This window comes from Ovis canadensis, chromosome 15, assembly GCF_042477335.2.
Source record: "Ovis canadensis isolate MfBH-ARS-UI-01 breed Bighorn chromosome 15, ARS-UI_OviCan_v2, whole genome shotgun sequence".
NCBI lineage: Eukaryota > Metazoa > Chordata > Mammalia > Artiodactyla > Bovidae > Ovis > Ovis canadensis.
In genome coordinates this window covers 35807935-35833013 of record NC_091259.1, presented here as the reverse complement: position 1 = coordinate 35833013, position 25079 = coordinate 35807935, and the positions used below count along the sequence as shown (strand labels likewise).

Sequence of the window (25079 nt, the reverse complement as noted above, 5' to 3'; positions counted from 1 at the left end):
GAAAATTAAGATGATCACAGCTGTCAAAAAGGAAGAGCAGAAAAAGAGGAAGGGCTGCAGCACCCACCTCCTTGTGCAGCACGTGGGTACATGCCATCGGATGCAGCTCGCTGGGCTGGACAAGTTTCTGGCACATTAGACACAGTTTACAGGTGGCTGGAGCCTGCACAGCAGAGGAGGGACCGTCAAAAGAGGGAGGAACCTCTGGGTCTCCTTGCCTTTTATGCCCATGATTCCATCTACAATTTCCACGTAGCAAAAAGATTTTACACCACAGAAAGAAAAGTTCAAATACAGAGTACTTGCATTTTCCCAGCCGGGGCTACCAACAACCCAGCTGAGGAGATAATGGTTTCTTCCTGCACTCCACCTGTAAATCCACTCCCTCCTCACCACCCCCAGCTTCTCCAACATCCCAGTTTTCAAAGAAAAGAGTCTTACATGTGAAGACCTCCCAGGATATGACACTTGGGCAGAAGGCAAGAACATTGGGGTACTGATTTGGGCCAGTGGAGCAGGGTACAGGGCCCGGATCCGACCAAGTGGCTGTGGGCAGAAACATTGTCAGAGTGAGGCAGGAACATCTGAGTAAAAGGGCGTTACCAAAAGGAAATCATTCACTTCTCAGCCCGGCAAAGGAAGAAAGCAGGCCAGATACCCCTGGCTGCAATGCTGCTTCTCACCCCAAATTTTTCTGAAATCTGCCTCTTGCCTCAACATCTCAACAGGTCTGCTGCTGCTGCTAAGCTGCTTCAGTCGTGTCCGACTCTGTGCGACCCCATAGATGGCGGCCCACCAGGCTCCCCCGTCCCTGGGGTTCTCCAGGCAAGAACACGGGAGTGGGCTGCCATTTCCTTCACAGGCCTGAGGTCCCCCCAGATAGCTTTTCTCACCTGAGTACTCGCCGCCACCCGCTCGTGCTCTGCCAGTCGTGCGGCCACCAGCTGGATCAGCTCCTCCATGGTCAGGCCTGCCATGGTCGTACGTGCTGTCTTGATTTGCTGAAGAATGTTGGTCATCTGGGCCCTAAGAAAGACAGATGTTGAGGGGGAGAAATTTTGTGCTACCCTCAGGGGAATATCTATGAAACCTCTCCTATTTTAACCCATAAATATTTCTCTGGAAAACACTTTTTAAATTAATCCTTAAAGATACTTACTTATTGCATTGTGGGAACCGAGTCAGCAACTTCTCCAGAATCTTCTCCAGTTTGTCTACTGGTTGGGGCCGGGGAGTTTCAGTAGAAGCCTTAACAGCACCCAAGCCTGGAGGAGGCGGGATGGAGGCGGCAGGGGGCACGTGCGGACCATGGGGGCCGACAAGGGAACCCAAGCTGGGGCTATTTCTCCCGTGGGAGCCAGGAAGGGGTGGGGAAGGCTGGTTGGGCTGGGAAAGGGCAGGGTTCAGGATTGGGAAAGACAGGGACCGGGGATCTGCACTGGGCATAACCATGGGCATTGTGACCTGCCCAATGGAGAAGGGCATTCGAGGAGCCAGAGAGGGACTGGGCTGAAACACCTGAAGCATGAAGTCTGTCTGCAGAACGGAAGAGGTGGCAGATGAGAGGGAGAGAAAGAAAACAGAAGTTTAGGAAACTGACATCAATAAGCAACTCTTTCCTGTACCAAATAAGGACATCCAATGCCTTCATAAAAACAAGGGAAAGATTCTAGGCCCCGCCACCAACATGAAAAAGTAGACTCGCCAGAGCCAGCGCGCTTACCTCTGATGGGGGTGGAGGCAGGGTTGGGGTAGGGATCTGAGGAAGGCTGCTCAGCTTGGCTCCATTCCTCACGAGCTGGATGTGATTATTAAACTGGTCCTAGGAAAGAGAGAAGAGCGAGCGCTATCCTTTACTGCTGAGCAGAGTGAGGCTCTCTATACAGAGACCAGCATCCTGTAGCAGGAAGACAAGAGGAGTGGCAGAACAGGCCCTAAGGGCCATGCAAGTGGGCCTGCCCTGTGGCCAGGAGTGTGCACGCACAGATGAACTCCAGCTCAGTGATCACCCATCACTACACTTACCCGAACATTCTTTTTCATTATCCGAACTCCATTCAGTCTTGTCTCCCACTCCTGTTTGGAACGAACTGTCTCTAGTGTTGGGGGAGTTGACCTTTCAAGAAACCAACAGTGATTTACAGAATTAAAGAGAGTCCCATTCCTGACTCTTTCAGATAGCAGAAGAAGAGCTAAAGAGAAGGGCCTACAGAGAAGAGGTTGGAGCAGATACAGGAGAAGGCCATGGTCCTAAGTTGTTTGCCTCACTTTAACTCCAGCATCATGGAAGTCAAGCACTGGAGAAAGAGGACCCACCACAGAGAGAGGGCTCTCATCTGGCTGAAAATGCCACAGGGGTCTCCAGACTTCATGGCAGAAAGAGGACAAATGACTGTATAAGAAACACATCTCCAAAGACATTTGTTACGCTTGACAGAGTAAGAGATACTGTTTATCCAATTCAAAATAATACAAGAAAAAGTACAAAACTATAAAACTGTAGAAAGTGAAGAGCCAGAGAGTGTGTAAGTTTAGAATATGGAAAGAGAAATCACTGAACAAAATACTGTCACACAAAGATGATTTGCCGTGAAGACAGAATACATGCCAGACTAGCTGGCCTAGGGTTTCAAAGCCCTAAAAAGAAATTCCCCACAAAACACAAAACTGCAGGGCCATTAAAACCCTAGAAACAGAAGGTACTTACTTGAGGTAAGTAAGGTGTAGCTCTGCCTCTTTTTCTGCTTCTTCTAGTTTCAATACCAGCAACTCTTTCCGACTCTCTAATGATAAGATCTAAGGAAATCACACACACACACACACACACACACACACACACACACGCTTTATTAATTTTACACACACAAAGCTACCCCTAGGTAGTTAAAACAATGTTTAATGGCTCTATGGTAGGATACTTACATGGCCTGGTGTATAACACCATATTAATAGTATGTACCACCTAGAAGCCCCAAATCCAGACCTTCAACACAGTGGCTCTTCTCACCTCTGCCTTCCAGGCCCGTTCTGTCTCTTCCATAATGTTCCGATTTATTTCACCATCTTGATTCTTGAGCCTATCCAGTTCCATTTCCCACACTTCTCTGTAAGATAAGAAACAAGTGGAGATGTGAACATTTCTACTTTCAAATGTAGGGTGTTCATACAATTTCAGACCACTTTAAACATTCTCTGTATTTATCTATAGTTAACGCTTAGACTGATAGAGTCAACTCGTGTAATAGATGCAACGAGGAGGGCATATTCTTCCTCAATCTATATGTGCTGTCCTCCCCAAATAAACTTCCTGCCAGAGGAAGAACTGTCTAATAGTTAGACAAAGGTTTATAGTTAGATGTATTCTCCTAATATAGCTAATATTCCTCAAGTGAAAAAATATATGAAAAGTCAGAATCGTCCTACCATAACAATATGTGGAATATGTTATGGGGTCAATCAAGGATCCATTGAGCCTACTAGATACTCTTTGACAATGAGATACTTGTAGGAAAACATGTCAGCTGCCTTCTGTGAATGACATTATTCTGAAAGATTATAAGTGTTCCTCCAATACCTCTAACTTTCACTAAGTCATTTGTCAACTACGGTAACACTTATATTAGAAAAAGTCTCTTACTATGTCAGTGGGGGGCATCCCACAAATTCACACGCAAAAATCTTTTCCTCTGGGCATGTGGGAACATTATCTCATTGTGATCCAGTAAGACAAAAAGAAATATTAGCAACCACAACAAAAATGGTTAAGGAATTCTTAAACAGTCATAAAAATGGTCAGCCTTATCATATCTTCACTAGCCTGTAAGATATGTATCTGATTTCACTTCATTAAGAGGTACTAGCTGCAACCCATGCTAGGAAAAAAAAAAAATCAGTTGGCCATAATAGATGGTCAAAAAATTCCTTGGTAGAACAGAAACCAATGAGTATGTCTTAACTCTTTAAATGCTTGGTTTAATTTCTCTCAAGTCCCATGCTGCTGTTATTTTGCATAGCCATTTTAAGGAATCAATGGTTCAAATGAATAAATCCTACCAGATCATACAAGTCTGACTTGCTGCAGGTCCCAAGATGTTTGCATTTTACATAATTTAAAATTTTAATTTTGCTTTTGGTCATATAAATAATACAGATTATAAAAAGTTAAGAAAATACAAAACAGAGCCTACTGATTCAAAAAGATAACATGTACCCCAAAGTTCAGAGCAGCACTATTTACAATAGTCAAGACATTGATGCAACCTAAGTGTCCTCTACTGACGGATAGATAAAGAAGATATGGTTTATATATACAAAGGATATTAGTCAGTCATAAAAGAGAATGAAATAATGTTATTTGCAGCAACAAGGATGGACCTAGAGGTTATCATACTAAGTGAAGTAAGTGAGACAGAAAAATACCACTTATATGTGGAATCTAAACAAATGATAAAAATGAACTTATTTACAAAACAGAAACAGACTCACAGAGACAGAAAACTTATGGTTATCAAAGGGGAAGGGGGAGGGGCTGATAAATTAGGAGCCTAAGATTAACAGGTACATACTACTTTATACAAAATAGATAAACAACAAGGTCCTATTATATAGCAAAGGGCACTGTATTCAATATCTTATCATCTATAATGGAAAAGAATCTGAAAAGAATATACATACATATATATGTAAAACTGAATCACTTTGCTGTACACCAGAAACTAACACATTATAAATCAACTATACTTCAATTAAAAAGCAGAGTCTCACAGACTTCACGAACGAGCTTATAGTTGTCTGGGGGGAAGGGATAGTTAGGGAGTTTGGGATGAACTGTACACACTGCTACATTTAAAACGGATAACCAACAAGAACCCACTGTATAGCACAGGGAATTCTGTGGTAGCCTGGATGGGAGGGGAGTTTGGGGAAGAATGGATATATGTAGATGTATGGCTGAGTCCCTTTGCTATTCACTTGAAACTATCATAACATTGTTAATTGGCTATATCCTAATACAAAATAAAAAGTTAAAAAAAAAAAAAGAGAGTGTGTCTAATACAGATGTCCCAACTCTTCTACTTACTGCTTGAATGCCCCTTGATAAGTTAATCTTTCTAAGGCTCAGTTTCTTCATCTGAAAAATGAGTAGAATGTACGTCATAGGACTGATGGGAGAGTTCACTGAGGAAACACACAAAGAATTTAACAGGGTGCTTGGCACATGGGAAACATCCAACAAACTGCTCTACAACTGCAACTGCTCTACTCACAAAACATCACTATTATACGTCTTTCCAGTCTTTTAAAATAAATATTTGTGTGCATATATATATATATGCATGTTGCTGTTGTTTAGTTGCTAAGTCATGCCTGACTCTTGCAACCGCATGGACTGTAGCCCGCCAGACTCCTCTGCCCCTGGGATTTCCCAGGCAAGAATACCTGAGCGGGTTGCCATCTACTTCTCCAGAGGATCCTCCCAATTCAGGGACAGAAGCCGTATCTCCTGCACCGGCAGGTGGATCCTTTACTGCTAAGCCACCAGCGAAGCTCATATACATAGACATGTAACATATAAATCCATTACATACTTTTTTCAAACAAAATGTGATTTTTTGTTACTTTTTCATTCTAAGATATTTTTCCATATCATTAAAATATTCTTCAAAATGGGATTTTAAAATAACTATCCATTATACATATATCTCATTATTTATTTAGGTATTCTCTCAAGTTATTTTTAATTTCACAATTATAAATATTATAATGAACATCTGTACATGTGTACTAACATAGGTTGATGATAAGAGTAATGTATTTAGATTTGAGAGGGAGTTTCTTATAGCAGTTAAGAGCATAGCTCACAGCTCAAACCCAGACCCTATTACTATCTATTCAACTTCTGGCAAGCTACTTAATCTTTCTGTGTCTTATTTTCCTTGAGTAACATGGAGACAATGAAATCATCTACCTTCCACATAGGGCTATTATGCAGATTAAATGAGTTAATACATGTAAAACAGAACAGTTTCTGACATATAGTAAGAACTTAATAAATGTTAGTTATCATTTGGATGTTAGAACATCTTCCTTCAGAGAAACTAAAATATATGAATACATATTTTCCACCACAGGTGGAGAGAAGCAGATGCTAAGTGTCTTATAAAGTAACATAGAGACAGAACTAAAAATTAAGATCTTGAGTCCTCAGCCCAAATACTCTTTCAGAATATATTATACTCCAAACAAGGCAAAAGGAAACAAAACAAATACTGGTGGATAAGGTTAATATAGACCTTATCTTGGTTGTCCTGAATTTGAGGTAGGTTATGAAGTCCTTTTCTCTGAACTGAAGCTGTTGTGTTGGCCAAGAAGTTCATTCAAGTTTTTCCATACAATCGTACAGAAAAACCTAAACAAACTTTCCAGCCAATCCACTAATACAAACCAATACAGAATGTATGAATCAGACAAAAACAGAAAAAAACTTTACCCTGAGATGTAATGCAAACTTGTTTATGAGACTCGAATCCTTACGTGATTTAACTCAGTATCTGCTAAGCAGCCTACAAAGTGCTGCTGCTGCTGCTGCTAAATAGCTCAGTCGTGTCCGACTCTGTGTGACCCCATAGACGGCAGCCCACCAGGCTCCCCCATTCCTGGGATGCTCCAGGCAAGAACACTGGAGTGGGTTGCCATTTCCTTCTCCAGCGCGTGAAAGTGAAGTCGTTCAGTCATGTCTGACTCTTAGCGACCCCATGGACTGCAGCCCACCAGGCTCCTCCGTCCATGGAATTTTCCAGGCAAGAGTACTAGAGTGGGGTGCCATTGTCTTCTCCGACAAAGTACTAGGAAAGCGAAAAGAAAGTGTGAGTTATGTCTGACTCTGAGACCCCATGAATTTCTGCTAAAAGCTGGGGATAGACGGATGCCTAGTTCCTGCCCTCAAGCAGTTCACAATTCAGTAATCATCCAAGTGAACAAAAGGAACAGGAAATTCTGGACAGATCAAATAGCATGTGCAAAGGCCAAAGAGAACGAGAGCACCAAGCTGAGGAAAGAGTCCAGGTAGCCAAGGAGTATATAAGTAGTCCAGGCTGGGATACAGATGGGAGTGTCACCGGCATAGAGATGGCAGTATGAGCCCTAAGTAAGGAAGAGTTAACCTGGAACAGCAGTTTGAAAAACACCGTCCGCAAAACCCTTTGAGGGCCTGGTCTATGAAGCAAAATTAATTTCATGACAACACTACATCTATTTGTTTTTTTCACTCTCATTCTTTTATGAGTCTACAGTGGAGTTTTCCTGATGCTACACAGCATGTAATGATATCATCACTCTAGTGGCTAGTGGAGTATACGTTTCTGTAGTCTAATGTTTTCTAGTATTTTCGAAGGTAGTAGGCTTAGGATATAATTCAAGTTTTTTTCCTCCTTAGTACTTCTGTTTGGGCTCTTATAATTATCTTCAGTTACACTTGCTGTAATCTCATTATTATCCAATAAATCATTACTGCAAAATTTCAAAGTTCTCCACACATCAGATAGAAACAAGTACTTTTTGTTATTTTGCTTTGCAATAATACTTTTTAAATTTGGGGGAAACTCTTAATTTTTCAGTTCAGTTCAGTTGCTCAGTTGTGTCCAACTCTTTGCAACCCCAAGGACTGCAGCACACCAGGCTTCCCTCTCCATTACCAGCTCCAGGAACCTGCTCAAACTCATATCCAATGAGTCAGTGATGCCATCCAACCATCTCATCCTCTGTCATCCCCTTAACCTCCTCCCTTCAATCTTTCCCAGCATCAGGGTCTTTTCGAATGAGCCACTTCTTTGAATCAGATGGCCAAAGTATTGGAACTTCCGCTTCAGCATCCGTCCTCCCAATGAATATTCAGAACTGATTTCCTTTAGAATGGACTGGTTGGATCTCCTTGCAGTCCACAGGACTCTCAAGAGTCTTCTCCAACACCACAGTTCAAAAGCATCAATTCTTCGGTGCTCTGCTTTCTTTATGGTCCAACTCTCACATTCATACGTGACTACTGGAAAAACCATAGCTTTGACTATACGGATCTTTATTGGCAAAGTAATGTCTCTGCTTTTTAATCCGCTGTCTAGGTTTGTCATAGCTTTTCTTCCAAGAAGCAAGCATCTTTTAATTTCATGGCTGCAGTCACCATCTGCAGTAATTTTGGAGCCCCCAAAACTAAAGTCTGTCACTGTTTCCGTCATTTCTCTATGTATTTACCATGAAGCAATGGGACCGGATGCCATGATCCTAGCTTTTTGATTGTTGAGTTTTAAGACAGCTTTTTAACTCTCCTCTTTCACTTTCATCAAGAGGCTCTTTAGTTCCTCTTTGCTTTCTGCCATAAGTGAGTGAAAGTAGCTCAGTCGTGTCCGACTCCATGGAGTGTATAGTCCATGGAATTCTCCAGGCCAGAATACTAGAGTGGGTGGCCTTTACCTTTTCCAGGGGATCTTCCCAACCCAGGGATCGAACCTAGGTCTCCCACATTGCAGGCGCATTCTTTACCAGCTGAACCACAAGGGAAGCCCAAGAATTCTGGAGTGGGTAGCCTATCCCTTCTCCAGCAGATATCTTGACCCAGAAATTGAACCAGGGTCTCCTGCATTGCAGGCGGATTCTTTACTGACTGAGCTGTCAGGAAAGCTCTTCTGTCATAAGGGTGGCAGAAATTTTTAAATTATACCTAATGTGTATTATTTTAGAATTTATTTTTCCTAAAATAAAAGAAAATTTATTTGTAATTTTTCATTTATTTTTAAGAATCATTGACTCTGGAATTCCCTGGCAATCCAGTGATTAGAACTCTGCACTTTGACTGCTGAGGGCATAGCTTCAATCCCTGATTGGGGAACTAAGATTCTGCAAGCTGCCTCGTACAGCCGAAAAATTTAAAAAGAAAAAAAAAAATCATGGACTCAAAACAGGGAGATTAGAAAACTTACTTTCTCAACCCACAGCTGCAATACATACATTTAAAGAGTGCTAAAATAGATGTAACTGGCCTAGAGTCTCTGACTCATGGAAAGGAAGGATCTACTCCAAAAAAAACTGGGCAAAATTATATATAAGAAACCACAGTATGATACGAGCCATTTTTCTTTCTCTTGACTTTATAGATGTTAATAATTTAACTAACTGTATCTTAAGCAACAGAACATTTTCTAATTACATTATGCCAGTTAAGTTACAGTGACATTTTGAGATCAATCATTCAGAATTTAAAGTAGTTGAATATTTTAAATGCAGATGTGATGAATCTTTACAATTCTTAAAGATTGTTAACACCTTTCAATCTAGAAATGAAAAAGCCATTGAAATATCTTAGGGTAAGTGACTGAACTTCCTTAACTGGAGAAGCACAACTTGGTACAGCTGACATTGCTACATGCCTTCTGAATGAAGTCAGTAAAATAAATCATGGCAGTGCCCCTCTTTTAATGATATACTTTCAATTCACCAAATTAAAGATTCTGCTGCAAATCTAAAGACTTGATTACTATCTTATCTGCAGAACTAGAATTTTACTTTACAAACAGATGAATCCATAGACAAGATGAGACCTGCCATTTTGTTTATATTCAACTAACACTGGCACCAGTTAATCACTGACAGTGATGTCGTGTATGAATTCTTAGTAACAAACACAAGTGATGCTGACATAATCCAAGATGAATATAACTGTTTTGAATCTCATGGTTTATATTAGAACAACTGTGCAGACACTTACTTTGCACTTACTAGTATGAAAATTACAGTGGATACAAACATTGGCACCATATACAAATGACGTAAGCGGCATCAAATTACACTACTAGTCACTGTATTCTTTGCTGCCACACATGCAGTTGGGGGATGGGCAGTTTTACTTCAGGATGCCTTGACAAAAGCCATCAAAAGTAATGATTTTATTAAATTTCAACCTTAAACACATATATTTTCAATATTCTGTTTATGAAATGCTACATGCCGAAATACTACACTTGTCTTGAGGAAAAGCACACGTGAGCCTGTTGGAGTTGAACCAGCCTCTTTTTTCATGTAAAATCATTTTTACTTCAAAGAACAGCTGACATGCTCTTGAAAATGAAAAACTCTTGTTATTCCAAAGGAAACAACTGACAGTGTTTGTTGCCAACAATAACATTTGAGCTTTCAGGCAAAATTTAAAATTTTTGGAAAGTCTACAGGGGCCACTGGGAGCTTGAAGGCTTCCATTACTTATTCTGATGAGATCACAAGTGACATAAACAAATGTGATTCTTTAAATACTGTATAATAAAATGTATTATTACTTGGAAGAGCTGCATAACTTTGAACCAGTAGTTTCTAAACTATCAATGTACTTTTCACCAATTCAACTGCAGGACCCACCTGGAACCCCAGAGTTGGTATAAAGATTATTTTCAGCTGAAGACATTTAAGTTTCAACAGATGCAGGAAAAAGCCTCCTCAGAGCTTTCTCTAGCTAACAGCAGCAACTTCTGGGAAATAAGGCTGTCATAAATTCCTCTTCAAGGCAGATCTACTCCCAGAAGAAAGAATGCAAATAAAATCTACCCAAATCCCTTCTCCGGTGGAATTTCATGGCCCTGAAGGAGATGGAAAAACCATTCATACCTATATATATATTATCACAAATTTAGAACTACTGCTTGTTCTCCTGAAAACTCATTTATCTTTCCCCAAATCCAAACACTGTCCTTCCTCCCCACTTTTAAGAAGTCTTTTGTTTTTGAATAAGCCCCAGATTCTAATCATTCCTTTGAGCTAGTCATCACTGAGTTCTTCCACTGTATTCATGCTGCATGTATAAACTGGGTTTTTTCCTGCTGTTACTCTGTCTTTTGTCAGTTTAATTCACAGTCCTCAGAAACTGAACCTACTAGGGTAGAAGGAAAAGGTTTTCCTCCCCAAGTCAAAATAGTTAAAGATCCACTGAAAGTGCAAGTAAAGACAGTGAATTTTAATGTAACAGTACGAAATCACTGATGTGCTTTCAGATTCCACAATACAACGAAACTGTAAGAAACTATCAGCTGTTGAGCTGTGGAGCACTATCAAAGAAGAATAGCCACAATTATCTAAAAAGGCTATTGGGACTTTCCTGATGGTCCACTGGTTAAGACTCTGCACTCTGGTCCAAGTTTGATTCTGGTCGGGGAACTAGATCCAACATACCACAACTGAAAAAAAAAGATCCTGCATGCATCAACTAAAAAGAAAACTACCACATGCTGCAATGAAGATCCCATGTGCTATCTAGTGCAAACAAATAAATAAATAAAAATAAACATTTAAAAAACTATTACAATACCCCTTGCTTTTCCAACTGCACACCTGTGTATCACCAGACTTTCTTCCTATACTTTAACCAAAACAACATATTGCAATAGAGAAGTAGACAGGATTAAAGAGGCTTACAAAAATATAAACAATGTCATTCTTCTAACTAAATTGATATTTGCTTTTTGGGTTAGGCATAGATTTCTTGGAACACAAAACACAGGAACCACAAAAGAAAAAAAAAAAAGGTAACCTGGACTTCATCAAAATTTAAACTTTTGGAAATAAAAGGAATCCAAATTGGAAAGGAAAGAGGTAAAACTGTCACTGTTGGCTGATAACAAGACACTATACACAGAAAAGGCCTCCCTGGTGGCTCAGATGGTAAAGCATCTGCCTGCAATGCAGGAGACCTGGGTTCGATCCCTGGGTTGGGAAGACCCCCTGGAGAAGGAAATGGCAACCCACTCCAGTACCCTTGCCTGGAAAATCCCATGGACAGAGGAGCCTGGTAGGCTACAGCCCACGGGGTCACAAAGAGTCAGACATAATTGAGTGACTTCACTCACTCAGTCATACACAGAAAATCCTAAGGACACCACCAAAAAACTACTAGAGCTCATCAATGAATTTGGTAAAGTTGCAGGATACAAAATTAATATATAGAAATCTGTTGTGTTTTTATACACTAACAAGGAACTATCAGAAAGAGAAATTAAGGAAACAATCCCATTATTACCATTAAATCAAAAACTAAAATACCTAGGAACAGGCCTACCTGCAGAGGTAAAAGACCTGTACTCTGAAAATGATAAGACACTGATGAAAGAAACTGAAGACAACACAGATGGAAAGATATACCGTGTTCTTAGACTGGAAGAATCAGTATTGGTAAAAATGACCATGATATCCAAGGCAATTGATAGATTCAGTGTTATCTCTATCAAAATACCTAAAGGCATATTTCATAGAACTAGGACAAAAATTTTAAAATTTGTACTGAAACTCAAAAGACATCAAATAGCCAAAACAATCTTGAGAAAGGTTAGAGCTGGAGGAATCACACTACCTGACCTCAGATTATACTGCAAAGCTACAGTAATTAAAATATTAAGGCACTGGCACAAAAACAGACACATAGATCAATAGGATAGAGAGCCCAGAAATAAACTCAGGCACCTATGGCCAATTAATTAAAAAAGAAGGCAAGAATATACAGTTCAGAAGACAGTCTCTTCAATAAGTGGTGCTGGGAAAACTGGAGAGCTACATGTGAAAGAATGAAATAAGAACTTTCTCTAACACCATATACACAAAAATCAACTCAAAATGGATTAGAGACCTAAAGGTAAGACTGGATACTATAAAACTCCTGGAGGAAAACATAGGCAGAACATTATATGACATAAATCGTAGCAATATTTCTCTGGATCATCTACAAGTAAAGGAAATGAAAGTAGAAATAAACAAATGGGACCTAATTAAATTTAAAAGCTTCTGCACAGCAAAGGAAAGCACCAACAAAATGAAAAGATAATCTACTGAATGAAGAAAATATCTGCAAATGATATAATTGATAAAGGATTAATATATCCAGCACACATAAACAGCTCATACAACTCAACATCAAAACGAAGTGATTAAAAGATGGTCAAAAGAATAGACAATTTTCCTAAAAGAAAATGCATATGGCCAACAGGCACATAAAAAGATGTTCAACACTGTTAATCATAAGAGAAATGCAAATCAAAACCACAGTGAGATATTACTTTACACCTGTGAGAGTGGCTATCAGTGAAAAGAACACAGATAATGGGATGTAGAGGAAAGGGAACTCTCATACACTGTTGGTGGGAATGTAAATTAGTGCAGCCACTGGGGAAAACAGTATAGAAATTTCTCAAAAAACTAAAAACACAAATATCATATGGTCTAACAATTCCACTTCTGTGTATATAACCAAAAAAAAAAAACAAACCCAAAACCAAAACAAAACCAGAAAACCCCACAAATTCAAAAAGATTTGTGCACCTCAGTGTTCAAGGCAGCATTATTTACAACTGCCAAGATATGGAAGCAGCCTGTGTCCCCTGACAGATGCATGGACAAAGATGTGGTACATGTATGCAATGAATGCATTCAGCCATAAAGGAGAAAGAAACGCTGCCATTTGAAGCAGCGTGTATGGACCTGGAGGGCACTATGCTAAGTGAAGTCAGTCAGATAGAGACAAATACTGTACAATATGTGGAATCTAAAAAACACAACAAGCTAATGAATATAACAAAGTTAGAAGACTCACAGATACAGGGAACAAACTAGCGGTTACCAGTGGGGGGTGGCAATACAAGGGTGGGGAAGTGAGAGGTGTGACTACTGAGTGTAAGATAAGCTAGGAGGATGGATAAACAACGGAAGAAATATAGACAATATACTGTAGTAAGTGTAAATGAAGGAAAATTATATAAAAATAATTATTTTTTAAAATTAAATGTTTGCATTTCAAGATACTGTTACAAAATGCAAAGAAAGGCAAGTTATATACTGGGAGAAAATATCTGTGAAACACAGATAAAAGGACTTGTACTAAGAATTCTCAATAAGAAAACATGTCTTTTGGGGTTTTTTTTAGAAAACATGTTTTTAAATGGGTAAAATATTCAAACACTTCTCCAAAAAAGAACAACAAATGGCAGATATGGACATGAAAAGATGCTCACATAAATAGTCATTAGGAAAATACAAAATAAAACCACAACAAGATACTATTAAACACTTATCAGAATGGCTAAAACTAAAAAGACTGATAACACCAAGTACTGGTGAGGATATGGAGTAACCAAAACACTTATGCATTGCTGGTGGGCATGCAAAACAGTAAAGCAACTTTGGAAAACCATTTGCCAGTTTCTTATAAAGTCAAGCCAACACATAGTCCAGCAATCCCACTCCTACCTATTTACTCAAGAGGAAACATGTTCACATAAAGACTTGCACTTGAGTATTCAGAGCAGCTTTTTCTTCATCTTTTTTTTTGGCCACACTATATGGCATGCAGGATCTTAGTTCCCCAACCAGAGATCAAACATGTGCCTCCTGCAGTGGAAGCATGGAGTCTTCAATCACTGGGCCACCAGTTTTATTTATAATAGACAAAAAATGGATATAGCCTGAATGTCCAAGTAAATAAATAAACTTAGTATGTAACCTCAGTAAATAAGTAAATACTATTCTTTAATAAAAAGGAATTAAACTACTGATACATGCAACAACACGAATAAATTACAAAAGCTTTTATCCTCAATAAGGGACAGAAAAGGCTGTATATTCTATGAGTCTATTTACACGAAGTTCTAGAAAAGGCAAACTACACTGAGAGAAAGCAGACCAGTGACTGCCAGTGCCTTAGGGTGGTGGGGGCAACTGATTCCCAAGAGATATGAAGGAACTTTCTGGAGTGATGGAAATGTTATACCATGACTGTGGTGGTAGTTATATGACAGTATACATTCTTCAAAATGCATCATTTAAAACTGGTGAATTTTACTGCACTGCATGGTATCTGCACTCAGCAGTTTATTCTTGCTGGGTGTTCAAAGCACAGTGCTAATACAAATTTAGTACCTGGCATTGTTGTTTTTCTTGGCTTTGTGCATGTTAGGCTGGTATTTTTACTGACACAGTATCCCTGAAGTTTCTCATACTGTAAATTTGACATAATCTTCAATAGCAACTAATACTTCTCTTTCTCTAGGGTCTCTAAAATTCAGAATCAGGCAGATCCATCTCCTCTGACCCTAAACATGGTCCTAATGTAATTGTTTGAGAAAACTGGATTCCAAAGATTACTGTTGGGGAATTGTTTTTAAGACTTTTTTTTATGAGGACCATTTTAAAGTCTTAATTTGTTACAATATTGCTTCTGTTTATATTTTTTGCTTGTTTTGGCTGAGAGGTATGTGGGATCTTAGCTCACCAACCAGGGATCGAACTTGTACCTGCTGCAATGGAAAGAGAAGTCTTAACCACTGGACCATCAGGGAAGTCCCCAGTGGGGTATTTTTGAAGTATGTTCATATGTCATTGGAGATCAAAGAAATCCAGTTTAAAAAATTGTGGCAAGACTGCTTGACACGATAACTATGGATTAAGCAGAATTCTTTCTCAAAGGACCACCTTGAAGATTATGATCCAAACACTGGAGGAACTAAGGTGACTGGCAGTGGATGGAATCAGAATATGTGAAATTTCTTTAAAACTTACTGACTTACATAATTTTGCCTATGTTACACATAAAGAAAACCCTTTACACTTTGTAGGAAAAAAAGGGTTAATTTTATATAAACTATACCTCCTTAAAACTGTATCTAAAACAAAAATTAACAGCCTCTACCCTCAAGGCCACTGTCCTAAATCTGCTGCACTTTCTTTATTCATCACCTCTGCCATCTCAGCCACCTCATTGTCACTACTCCTCTTCTCCCTCTAATAATCAACAAATCTCACCAATCCTACCTCAGAACACCCCTCCTTTCTCTTTTTCTTCCACTGAGATCAGGCCCTCATTTTATCTTTTCAAAACTCTGTCTTCCTGACATAAATTTATCTTCACTTTAGCACATCTAACTTAGTGAAGCCACAACTGTCCCTCTAAAAATTAAATCTGTAGAGCTTCCACTTCCAGTGAGGGTAGTTGTTTTTTGTTGCTCAGTTGCTAAGTTGTATCCAAATTTTTGTGACCTCATGGACTGCAGCACGCCAGGCTTCCCTGCCCTTTACTATCTCCTGGAGTTTGCTCAAACTCATATCCACTGAGTTGGTGATGCCACTCAACCATCTCATCCTCTGTTGTCCCTTTTCTTCTTGCCCTCAATCTTTCCCAATATCAGGGTCTTCTCCAATGAGCTGGCTCTTCACATCAGGTGGCCCAACTATTGTAACTTCAGCTTCAGTATCAGTCCTTCCAACCCAGTATTCAGGGTTGATTTCCTTTAGGATTGACTGTTGTGATCTCCTTGCTGTCCAAGGGACTTTCAAGAGTCTTCTCAAACACCACAGTTCAAAAGCATCAATTCTTCAGCCCTTAGCCTTCTTTATGGTCCAATTCCCACATCCATACACGACTACTGGAAAAACCACAGCTTTGACTAGACAGATCTTTTTCGGCAGTGATGTATCTGCTTTGTAATATGCTATCTAGGTTTGTCATAGCTTTTCTTCCAAATAGCAAGTGTCTTTTAATTTCCTGGCTGTAGTTACTATCCGCAGTGATTTTGGAGCCCAAGAAAATAAAATCTGTCACAGTTTTTACTTTTTTCCCATCTATTTGCCATGAAGTGATGGGACCAGATGCCATGATCTTAGTTTTCTGAATGTTGAATTTTAAGCCAGCTTTTTCACTCTCCTCTTTCACCCTCATCAAGAGGCTCTTTAATTCCTCTTCACTTTCTACCATTAGAGTGGTACTATCTGCATATCTGAGATTGTTGATACTTCTCCCAGCAATCTTGATTCCAGCTTGGGATTCATTCAGCCTGTCAGAGTTGCTCCTAATAGACCAATGATTTCTGCAGATAAAAAACTATAAGTTCTACACAAAATGTAAAAAAGCACTAAAGAGCAAACATAAACCAGAAGACCTGACAACTGGAAGTGAACATCATTATTGTCTTCTGTTTTTTATGGCTAATCATCATTCAGCTAAGGACAAACCACAGATAGCTCTGTGATGACAACTAAAACTGAGATATAAATTTTGAAGCCTTACTAGTTCAAGAACAAAAAGGATAAAACTGGGAGCTACCGTAACAGCTGGAAAGTGGAGGAGAAATCCCCAAAAGATAAAAGCCATGGACAGGGAAGCCCCAATTCTGCATAAAAATTGATTTAATCTCTGGATGATCCCTGAACCACCCATGCAGAGAGGAGACTCCAAGGAACTCATCTACAGATACATGAACTGAACAGAAACCACAGCTGCTGCCTACCAAGCAGGTATGTATGATGTTTAAGCCTAGAAAATAGCCTGATGAGATAAATTTTAAAAAAAATAAACAAACCACAAGATTTTATGGAAGAATACAATAGAATCGAGAGTTTCTGCAACATATTATTCACATATTCAGGATCCAACCCTCAATTATCAATATAAGAAAGGGGAACCATGATCCATACTCAAAAGTAGGGTCTGCACATTATGGTCTGTTAGATCAAACTCTGGCTGCTACCTGGTTTTACAAATACAGTTTTATTGGAACACAGCCATACTCATTTTGTTTACATATTGTCCACGGCTGCTTTCATGCTTCAATAGCAGAGTTAGTGTTGCAGACTGTGTGGTCTCCAAAACCTCAAATATTTACTATATGCTTGCCAATCCCTTCCCTCCACCCTGAGCTATTTATGACCAGTGATCTGCTTTCTCTCACTATAGTTTTGTCTGTTCTAGAACTTCATGTAAACAGAATCATACAGTGCATACCTTTTGTGTCTGGTTTCTCATTTAGAATAATACTTTGATTCTGACTCCCGGTCAAGAAAAATGAGCAATCAGTGGAAAGGACTCCAAGGAGACCAAGATGCTAGAATTAGCTGGCAAAGTTTTAAAGCACTTATTTTAATTATGCAGAGAACATAAAGAAAAATATGCTCACAAGGAGTGAATACATAAGAACAGTTTTGCGGAGAAAGAGATACTACTAAAAAAAAAAAAGAACTAAATGGATATGAAAGAACTGAAAAATACAATATTGGAAATATAAAATTCAATGCATGGGCTTAACAGCAGCCCGGAAACTGTAAATGATATAATAAAAAGTAGGATTTCTCAGGCACTCCAGTGGTTGCTGCTGCTGCTACTGCTGCTAAGTTGCTTCAGTCGTGTCCGACTCTGTTCGACCCCACAGACAGCAGCCCACCAGGCTCTGCTGTCCCTGGGATTCTCCAGGCAAGAACACTGGAATGGGTTGCCATTTCCTTCTCCAACACATGAAAGTGAAGTCACTCAGTTGTGTCTGACTCTTAGCGATCCCATGGACTGCAGCCCACCAGGCTCCTCCGTCCATGGGACTTTCCAGGCAGACTCAGCAATTCCAATGCAGGCGGCACAGGTCTGATTCCTGGTCAAGGAACTAAGATCCCACATGCTGTGTGGCATGGCCAAAATAAAAAAAAGTAAATCTGAAGATACATAAATGGAAATTATCCAATATGATGAACAATAAACTAGAAAGAAATAAGAGCCTCCATAAGCTACAGGACAATATCAAAAGTTCTAACATGTTAAAGTGGAGTCCCAGAAGCAAAGGAGGGAGTGAGGAAGGAAAAATATTTGAAAATTATGTCAAAATTTCACAAATATGGTAAAATACATAACTTTATAGAATAAGCAGATGAGAAAACTTGAAACAGGAATAAAAGGAAGAAAGCCATACCTGGGAAAATCAAAGTCAAGCTGCTGAAAACCAAACACAAAATATTGAAAGAAACCATAGGAGAAAAATGACACAATACACAGAAGAAACAAAACAACCATTACTGAGTTCTCATCAGAAACAATGGAAGAGGGTGGGCTGAATTGAGAGAGTAGCATTTAAACATTTACATTACCACATGTAAAACTGATAGCTAGCGGAAAGCTGCTGTGTAACACAGTGAGATTAACCTGGTGCTCTGTGACAACCTAGAAGGGTGGGATGGGGGAGGGTGGTGGGATAGAGGTTCAGGAGAAGGAGACATATGTATACTTATGGCTAATTCACATTGTTCTATGGCAGAAACCAACACAACCTTGTAAAGCAATTATCCTCCAATTAAAAATTTTTTAAAAAAATTATAGAAGACAGTTAATATTAAAACAACATTTTCAACTGAATAAACAAATTGCTAGATAGTCACACAATGGACTGACTATATTCAGCATTAAAAAGAAATGAACACCTATACCTATTTTAAAAATTGATTTAATAATTAATAACCTTCTAAAACAGAAAACACCAGGCCTAGATGGGTTCACTGGTGAATTCTACTACATATTTAAGGAAAAAATTAAACCAATTCTCTGCAATCTTACCCTAATACTAATACCAGACAAAAATAATAGAAGAAAAAAACTACAGACCAACATCTCTCCTGAATAGAAACACAAAAATCCTCAACAAAATACTAGTAAATCAAATATAAAAAAAGTATAAAAAGGATTTTGACCAAGTGGGATTTATCCCAGGTATGCAAGCCTAGTTCAACATTAAAAAATCAACTAAAATTATCCATCATATCAAAAGACTAAAAAAAGAATCAAATGATCATGTCAATATATGCAGAAAAAGCATTTGACAAAATCCAGCACCCGTTAATGATAAAAACTCAGTAAACCAGGAATAGGGAGAACTCTCAACTTGGCAAAGATTATCTACAAACAATCTAACATCATACTCAAGAGTGAGAAACGGGAAGCTTTTCCAAGATCAGGTACAAGCTAAAGATGTCCCCTCTCACCATCTGTTTTCAATATTATACTAACAGTTCTTGCTAATATAATACAGCAAGGAAAGGAAACCAAAGGTATACAAATTGGAAAGTTAAGACATAAAACTGTCATCATTTGCACATGATGTGATTGTCTATGTGGAAAATGAAAAAGCATAGACAAAAAAAAAAAGAAACCCTTGAACTAATAGGTGGTTAAAGCAAAGTTGCAGGACATGAAGTTAATATACAATAGTCAGTTGCTTTTCTAAATGTTAACAGTGAACATCTGAAATTAAAAACACAATATCATTTACATTACATACATTTAGGCATAACTCTAACAAAATATGTACAAGATCTGTATGAGGAAAATGACAAAAACTCTGATAACAAAATCAGAGAACTAAATAAATGGAGAGATATTCCATGTTCATGGACAGAAGACTCAACATTGTCAAGATGTCAGTTTGGGGGACTTCCCTGGCGGTCCAGTGGTTAAAAGTCCACTTGGCAATGCAGGGGACACAGATTCGATCCTTGGTTGGGAGGATGCCACGTACCGTGGGGCAACCAAGCCTGAGCATCACAGCTACTGAAGCCCACACACCTAGAGCCTGTGCTCTGCAACAGGAGAAACCCATTGCAATGAGAAGTCCACCGACTGCAACTAGAGACCTTCAGCAACGATGAGAGCGGCCCTCACTTGGCACAACTATAGAAAGATCACACATAGTAACAAAGACCCAGCACAGCCAAAAAAAAAAGTCAGTTCTTCCCAAGTTGACCTATAGTCAGTGCAATCCCAATCAATTCCCAGCAAGTTATTGTATGGATATCAACAAACTGATTCTAAAGTTTATAAGAAGAAACAAAAGACCACAACATTGAAGGAGAAGGACAAAACTGGGAGACTGATGCTACTTGACTTCCGGACTTACTATAAAGCCATAGAATCAAAACAGTGTGGTATTCATAAGAGATAAATGGAACAGACCAGAGGGCCTAGAAATAGAACTCCATGCTGCTGCTGCTAAGTCACTTCAGTTGTGTCCGACTCTGTGTGACCCCATAGACGGCAGCCCACCAGCCTCCCCCATTCCTGGGATTCTCCAGGCAAGAACACTGGAGTGGGTTGCCATTTCCTTCTCCAATGCATGAAAGTGAAAAGTGAAAGGGAAGTTGCTCAGTTGTGTCCGACTCTTAGCGACCCCATGGACTGCAGCCCACCAGGCTCCCCCGTCCATGGGATTTTCCAGGCAAGAGTACTGGAGTGGGGTGCCATTGCCTTCTCCAATAGAACTCCATAATACAGTCAAATGATCTTTAATAAAGGAGTGATGACAATAAAATGGAGCAAAGAGTCTCTTCAACAAATAGTGTTAGATGTGGATATGTTAGGTGGCTTCAGTTCTGTCCAACTCTTTGTGACTCTATGGACTGTAGCTCACCAGGCTCCTCTGTCCATGGGATTCTCCAGGCCAGAACACTGGAGTGGATTGCCATACACTCCTCCAGGGGATCTTCCTGGCCCAGGGATCGAACCTGCATCTCTTATGTCTCCTGCATTGGTAGGCAGGTTCTTTATCACTAGAGCCACTGGTTCTCCACCTGGGAAGCTCGTTCAAAGAGGACATCAACATGCAAAAAAATGGATCTAAACACAGACATTACACCTTTCACAAAGGTTAACAGAAACTGGATCATGGACCTAAACGTAAAACACAAAATTATAAAACTCCTAGAAGATAACATCAGAGAAAACTGAATGAACTCGATATAACACCAAAGACACGACCCATGAAATACCTGATAAATTAGGCTTCATTAAAATTAAAAACTTCTGTTCTGCAAAAGACGGTATCAAGAATAATAGAAGACAAGCCATAGACTGGGAGAAAATATTTGTAAAAGACACATCTGACAAAGGAACGTTATCCGAAAAACACAAAGAGCTCTTAAAATACAACAATAAAACAAACAGCTCTTAAAATTCAACAATAAAACAAACAATAGGGGAGTTCCCTGCTGGTCTAGAGTTGGGACTCCGGGCTTTCACTGTTGTGGCCTTAAAAAAGGTTTAATCCTTGGTTAGATAACTTAGATCCTACAGGCCATGCGCCACAGCCAAAAATATAACAATACAATTAAATTAAAAATATAATCTCTCAGTTAAAAAAAAAAAAAGATTTAAAAAAATGGGCCAAAGACTGACAGACAGCTCACCAAAAAAGATATACTGATAGCAAATGAAGATGTGAAAAGATGCTCCTCATCACTTGCCATCAGGAAAATGAAATTAAAACACCAATGAGATACCACTGTATACTAAGCAGAATGGCCAAAATCTAGAACACTGACAACAAATGCTGGCAAGGATGTGGAGCAACAGTAACTCTCATTCGTTTCTGCTGGGAAAGCGAAATGGTACCGCAGCCACTTTGGAAGACAATTTGGCAGTTTCTTATAAACTAATCTTATTCTTACCATACAATCCAGCCATTACACTTCTTGGTATCTACCTAAAGGAGCTGAAAACTTATGTCCATACAAAAACTTACACATGGCTATCTACAGCACCTTTATTCATAACTACAAAAACTTGGAAGCAACCAAGTTATCCTGCAGTGGATGAATAAATAAAAAACTACTGTACATTCAAACGATGGAATATTCTTTGATGCTAAAGAGAAATGAGCTATCAAACCATGAAAAGGCATACTTTCAAATGCATATTGCTAAGTGAAAGAAGCCAAACTGAAAGGCTACATATCGTATGATTCAACTATATAGCATTCTGGAAAAGGCAAAACTACAGAGACAATAAAAAAAATCAGTGGGGGAATGTGGGATGAACCAGTAGAGCACAGAGGATGGGGAGTGAAAAATGCTCTGTATAATGATGGATATATGTCATCATGCTGCTGCTAAGTCGCGTCAGTCGTGTCCGACTCTGTGCAACCCCATAGACGGAAGCCCACCAGGCTCCTCTGTCCCTGGGATTCTCCAGGCAAGAACACTGGAGTGGGTTACCATTTCCTTCTCCAATGCATGAAAGTGAAAAGTGAAAGTGAAGTCGCTCAGTCGTGTTCGACTCTTAGCGACCCCATGGACTGTAGCCTATGAGGCTCCTCCGTCCATGGGATTTCCCAAGCAAGAGTACGGGAGTGGGGTGCCATTGCCTTCTCCAATATGTCATCATACCTTTATCCAAATCATAGGCTGTATAATACCAAGAGTAAACCCTAAGGTAAACTATGGACTTTGGACGATTATGACGTGTCACTGTAGGTTCACCTTTGGTAAAAAATGTGCCATTCTAGTGAGTGACATTGATAAAGGGAAGGCTGTGCATGTGTGAGGGCAGGGGGCATATAGGAAATCTCTTTACTTCCCTCTCAATTTTGTTGTAAATGTCAAACTACATTAAAAAAAATTAAGTCTTTTATTAAAAAAGTAATGAACTATTAATATAGTTCACATTCATCACAACATCATAAATGAATCTCAAAAATGTGGTAAGTTACGAGATTTCTCTGGTGATCCAGTGGCTAAAACTCTGTGCTCCCAATGCAGGGGGCCAGGGTTCGAACACTGGCAGAGAACTAGATCCCACATGCTGCAAATAAGAATTTGAACGCCACAACTAAAGATCCTGAGTACCACAACTGGGACCCAGTGCAGTCAAATAAATAATTTTTTTCTCAATAGGGTGAGACTAGAAAAGATAATATAGTAACACAGAAGGAAAGTGTTCACCTGGGAATAGAGAGGAGGAAGCAGAGTGATTGAGAAGAAATACAGGGAATATTTTAGGGTGATGGTATATGCTACACCTTGACTGTGTTAGCATTAACATGTGTGATCAATCTGTCAAAACTCATCAAAATGTAACTTAAAATAAGGGTATTTTATTAGTAGTAAATTATAAGCAAAAAAAATTTAATTTAAAGAATAATTCTAAGTTTCAGCAATTAAGACTATGAAAATTTCCCAAATACTTCATCAAATAAAATTATAAATCCTTCTAATGTAGTATAATCACCAGGCATGTAATTTGTTTTTATGATACATTTTGCCAGTGAATGAAATAGATGTGTATTCAGGGTGAAAAAGGCCAAATTAAAATAGAATTCTACAGAATAGTCAATGAATTAATATTTAATTTACACAGTAAAGAGCAGACCTAAATCTAATCATATCACTAGCTGTATTAAATACAAATATACTAACAGCCTCTAAAAGGAACCTTGTCAGAATAGATTAAAAAAAAAATTATATGTTGATAGGTTGAAGGTAAAATATGGAAAAATATATACTATGTAAAGAGTAAGCATATCGAACTGCAATATCTATATCAATATTACATAAAATAAACATTAAGATTATGACCAAGACAAAGACATTTTATAATGATTCAATGTCAATGATGAAGACAATTTATCAAGAACACATAATAATAATAATTGTATATGTATCTAACAACACAGCTTCAAAATATAACAAAAATTGACAGGATTAAAAGGAAAAAGAGAAAAATGTATAATCACAAGAGAAAAATGTATAATCACATAGATTTTAACACTGCCCCCTCAGCAAATGATATAACCAAATATTTTAAAACATAAAATATAGAAACACTTTATTCTATATAAATTATATCTAAAATTTCATTTTTTTAATTTAAAGGATAATTCTAAGTTTCAACAATTAAGACTATGAAAGTTTCAATTAACACAGACATAAAAATCCTTTTCAAATATCAGAGAGTCAAATTCAGCAATACATAAAAACAACAATATATCTTGTCCAACTTGGATGCATCCCAAGAATGGAGAAATAGTTTAACATTTGAAAATAAATCAATGCAATTCATTATATTAACAGAATATGGGAGAAAAAAAATTTGATAATTTAATAGATACAGAAAAACCATTTGACAAAATTATGCATCGATTCACATTAAGAACTCTCAGAAAACCAGGTGTTTTTATAGAAACTGATAAGCTGCTTCATATATAGACAAATATACACACACATACATATACACACACACACACACATACATAAAGGCAAACAACCTAAAATGTCCAAAGTAATCTTGAACAAAAAGCAGATTTTGCATACTCTGACTTCATGACTTACTATAAGTCTATAATAATCACAATGCTATGGTTTGGCATAAAGATAGGCAAATATATCAATGCAATGGATTGGTACTGTACCCAGAATAAACCCACTATTTGTATAAATGACTCAAGGTGCCATTTGGTTTTTGGCAAAGGTGTCAAGCAACACAA

At 38.6% G+C, this 25079-nt stretch overlaps 1 protein-coding gene and 1 non-coding gene across 5 annotated transcripts in view; one reads left to right on the top strand and one right to left on the bottom strand.

Moving 5' to 3' along the window:
- Positions 1–25079, bottom strand: part of RNF214 (ring finger protein 214) — a 49118-nt gene that overhangs the window by 3318 nt on the left and 20721 nt on the right. For all 4 annotated transcript variants that reach the window (XM_069555279.1, XM_069555277.1, XM_069555278.1 and 1 more), the window contains exons 7-14: positions 3008–3104; positions 2708–2796; positions 2026–2116; positions 1724–1822; positions 1160–1536; positions 894–1026; positions 442–546; positions 68–163 (exon numbers count right to left, since the gene is read on the bottom strand). In XM_069555279.1, the coding sequence (XP_069411380.1) occupies positions 68–163; positions 442–546; positions 894–1026; positions 1160–1536; positions 1724–1822; positions 2026–2116; positions 2708–2796; positions 3008–3104 (1087 nt within the window). The remainder of the gene's footprint in view (positions 1–67; positions 164–441; positions 547–893; positions 1027–1159; positions 1537–1723; positions 1823–2025; positions 2117–2707; positions 2797–3007; positions 3105–25079) is intronic.
- On the top strand, positions 14861–14998 carry LOC138421445 (small nucleolar RNA SNORA8). Its single transcript, XR_011249521.1, has one exon. It is a non-coding gene; the product is annotated as a small nucleolar RNA SNORA8 (small nucleolar RNA).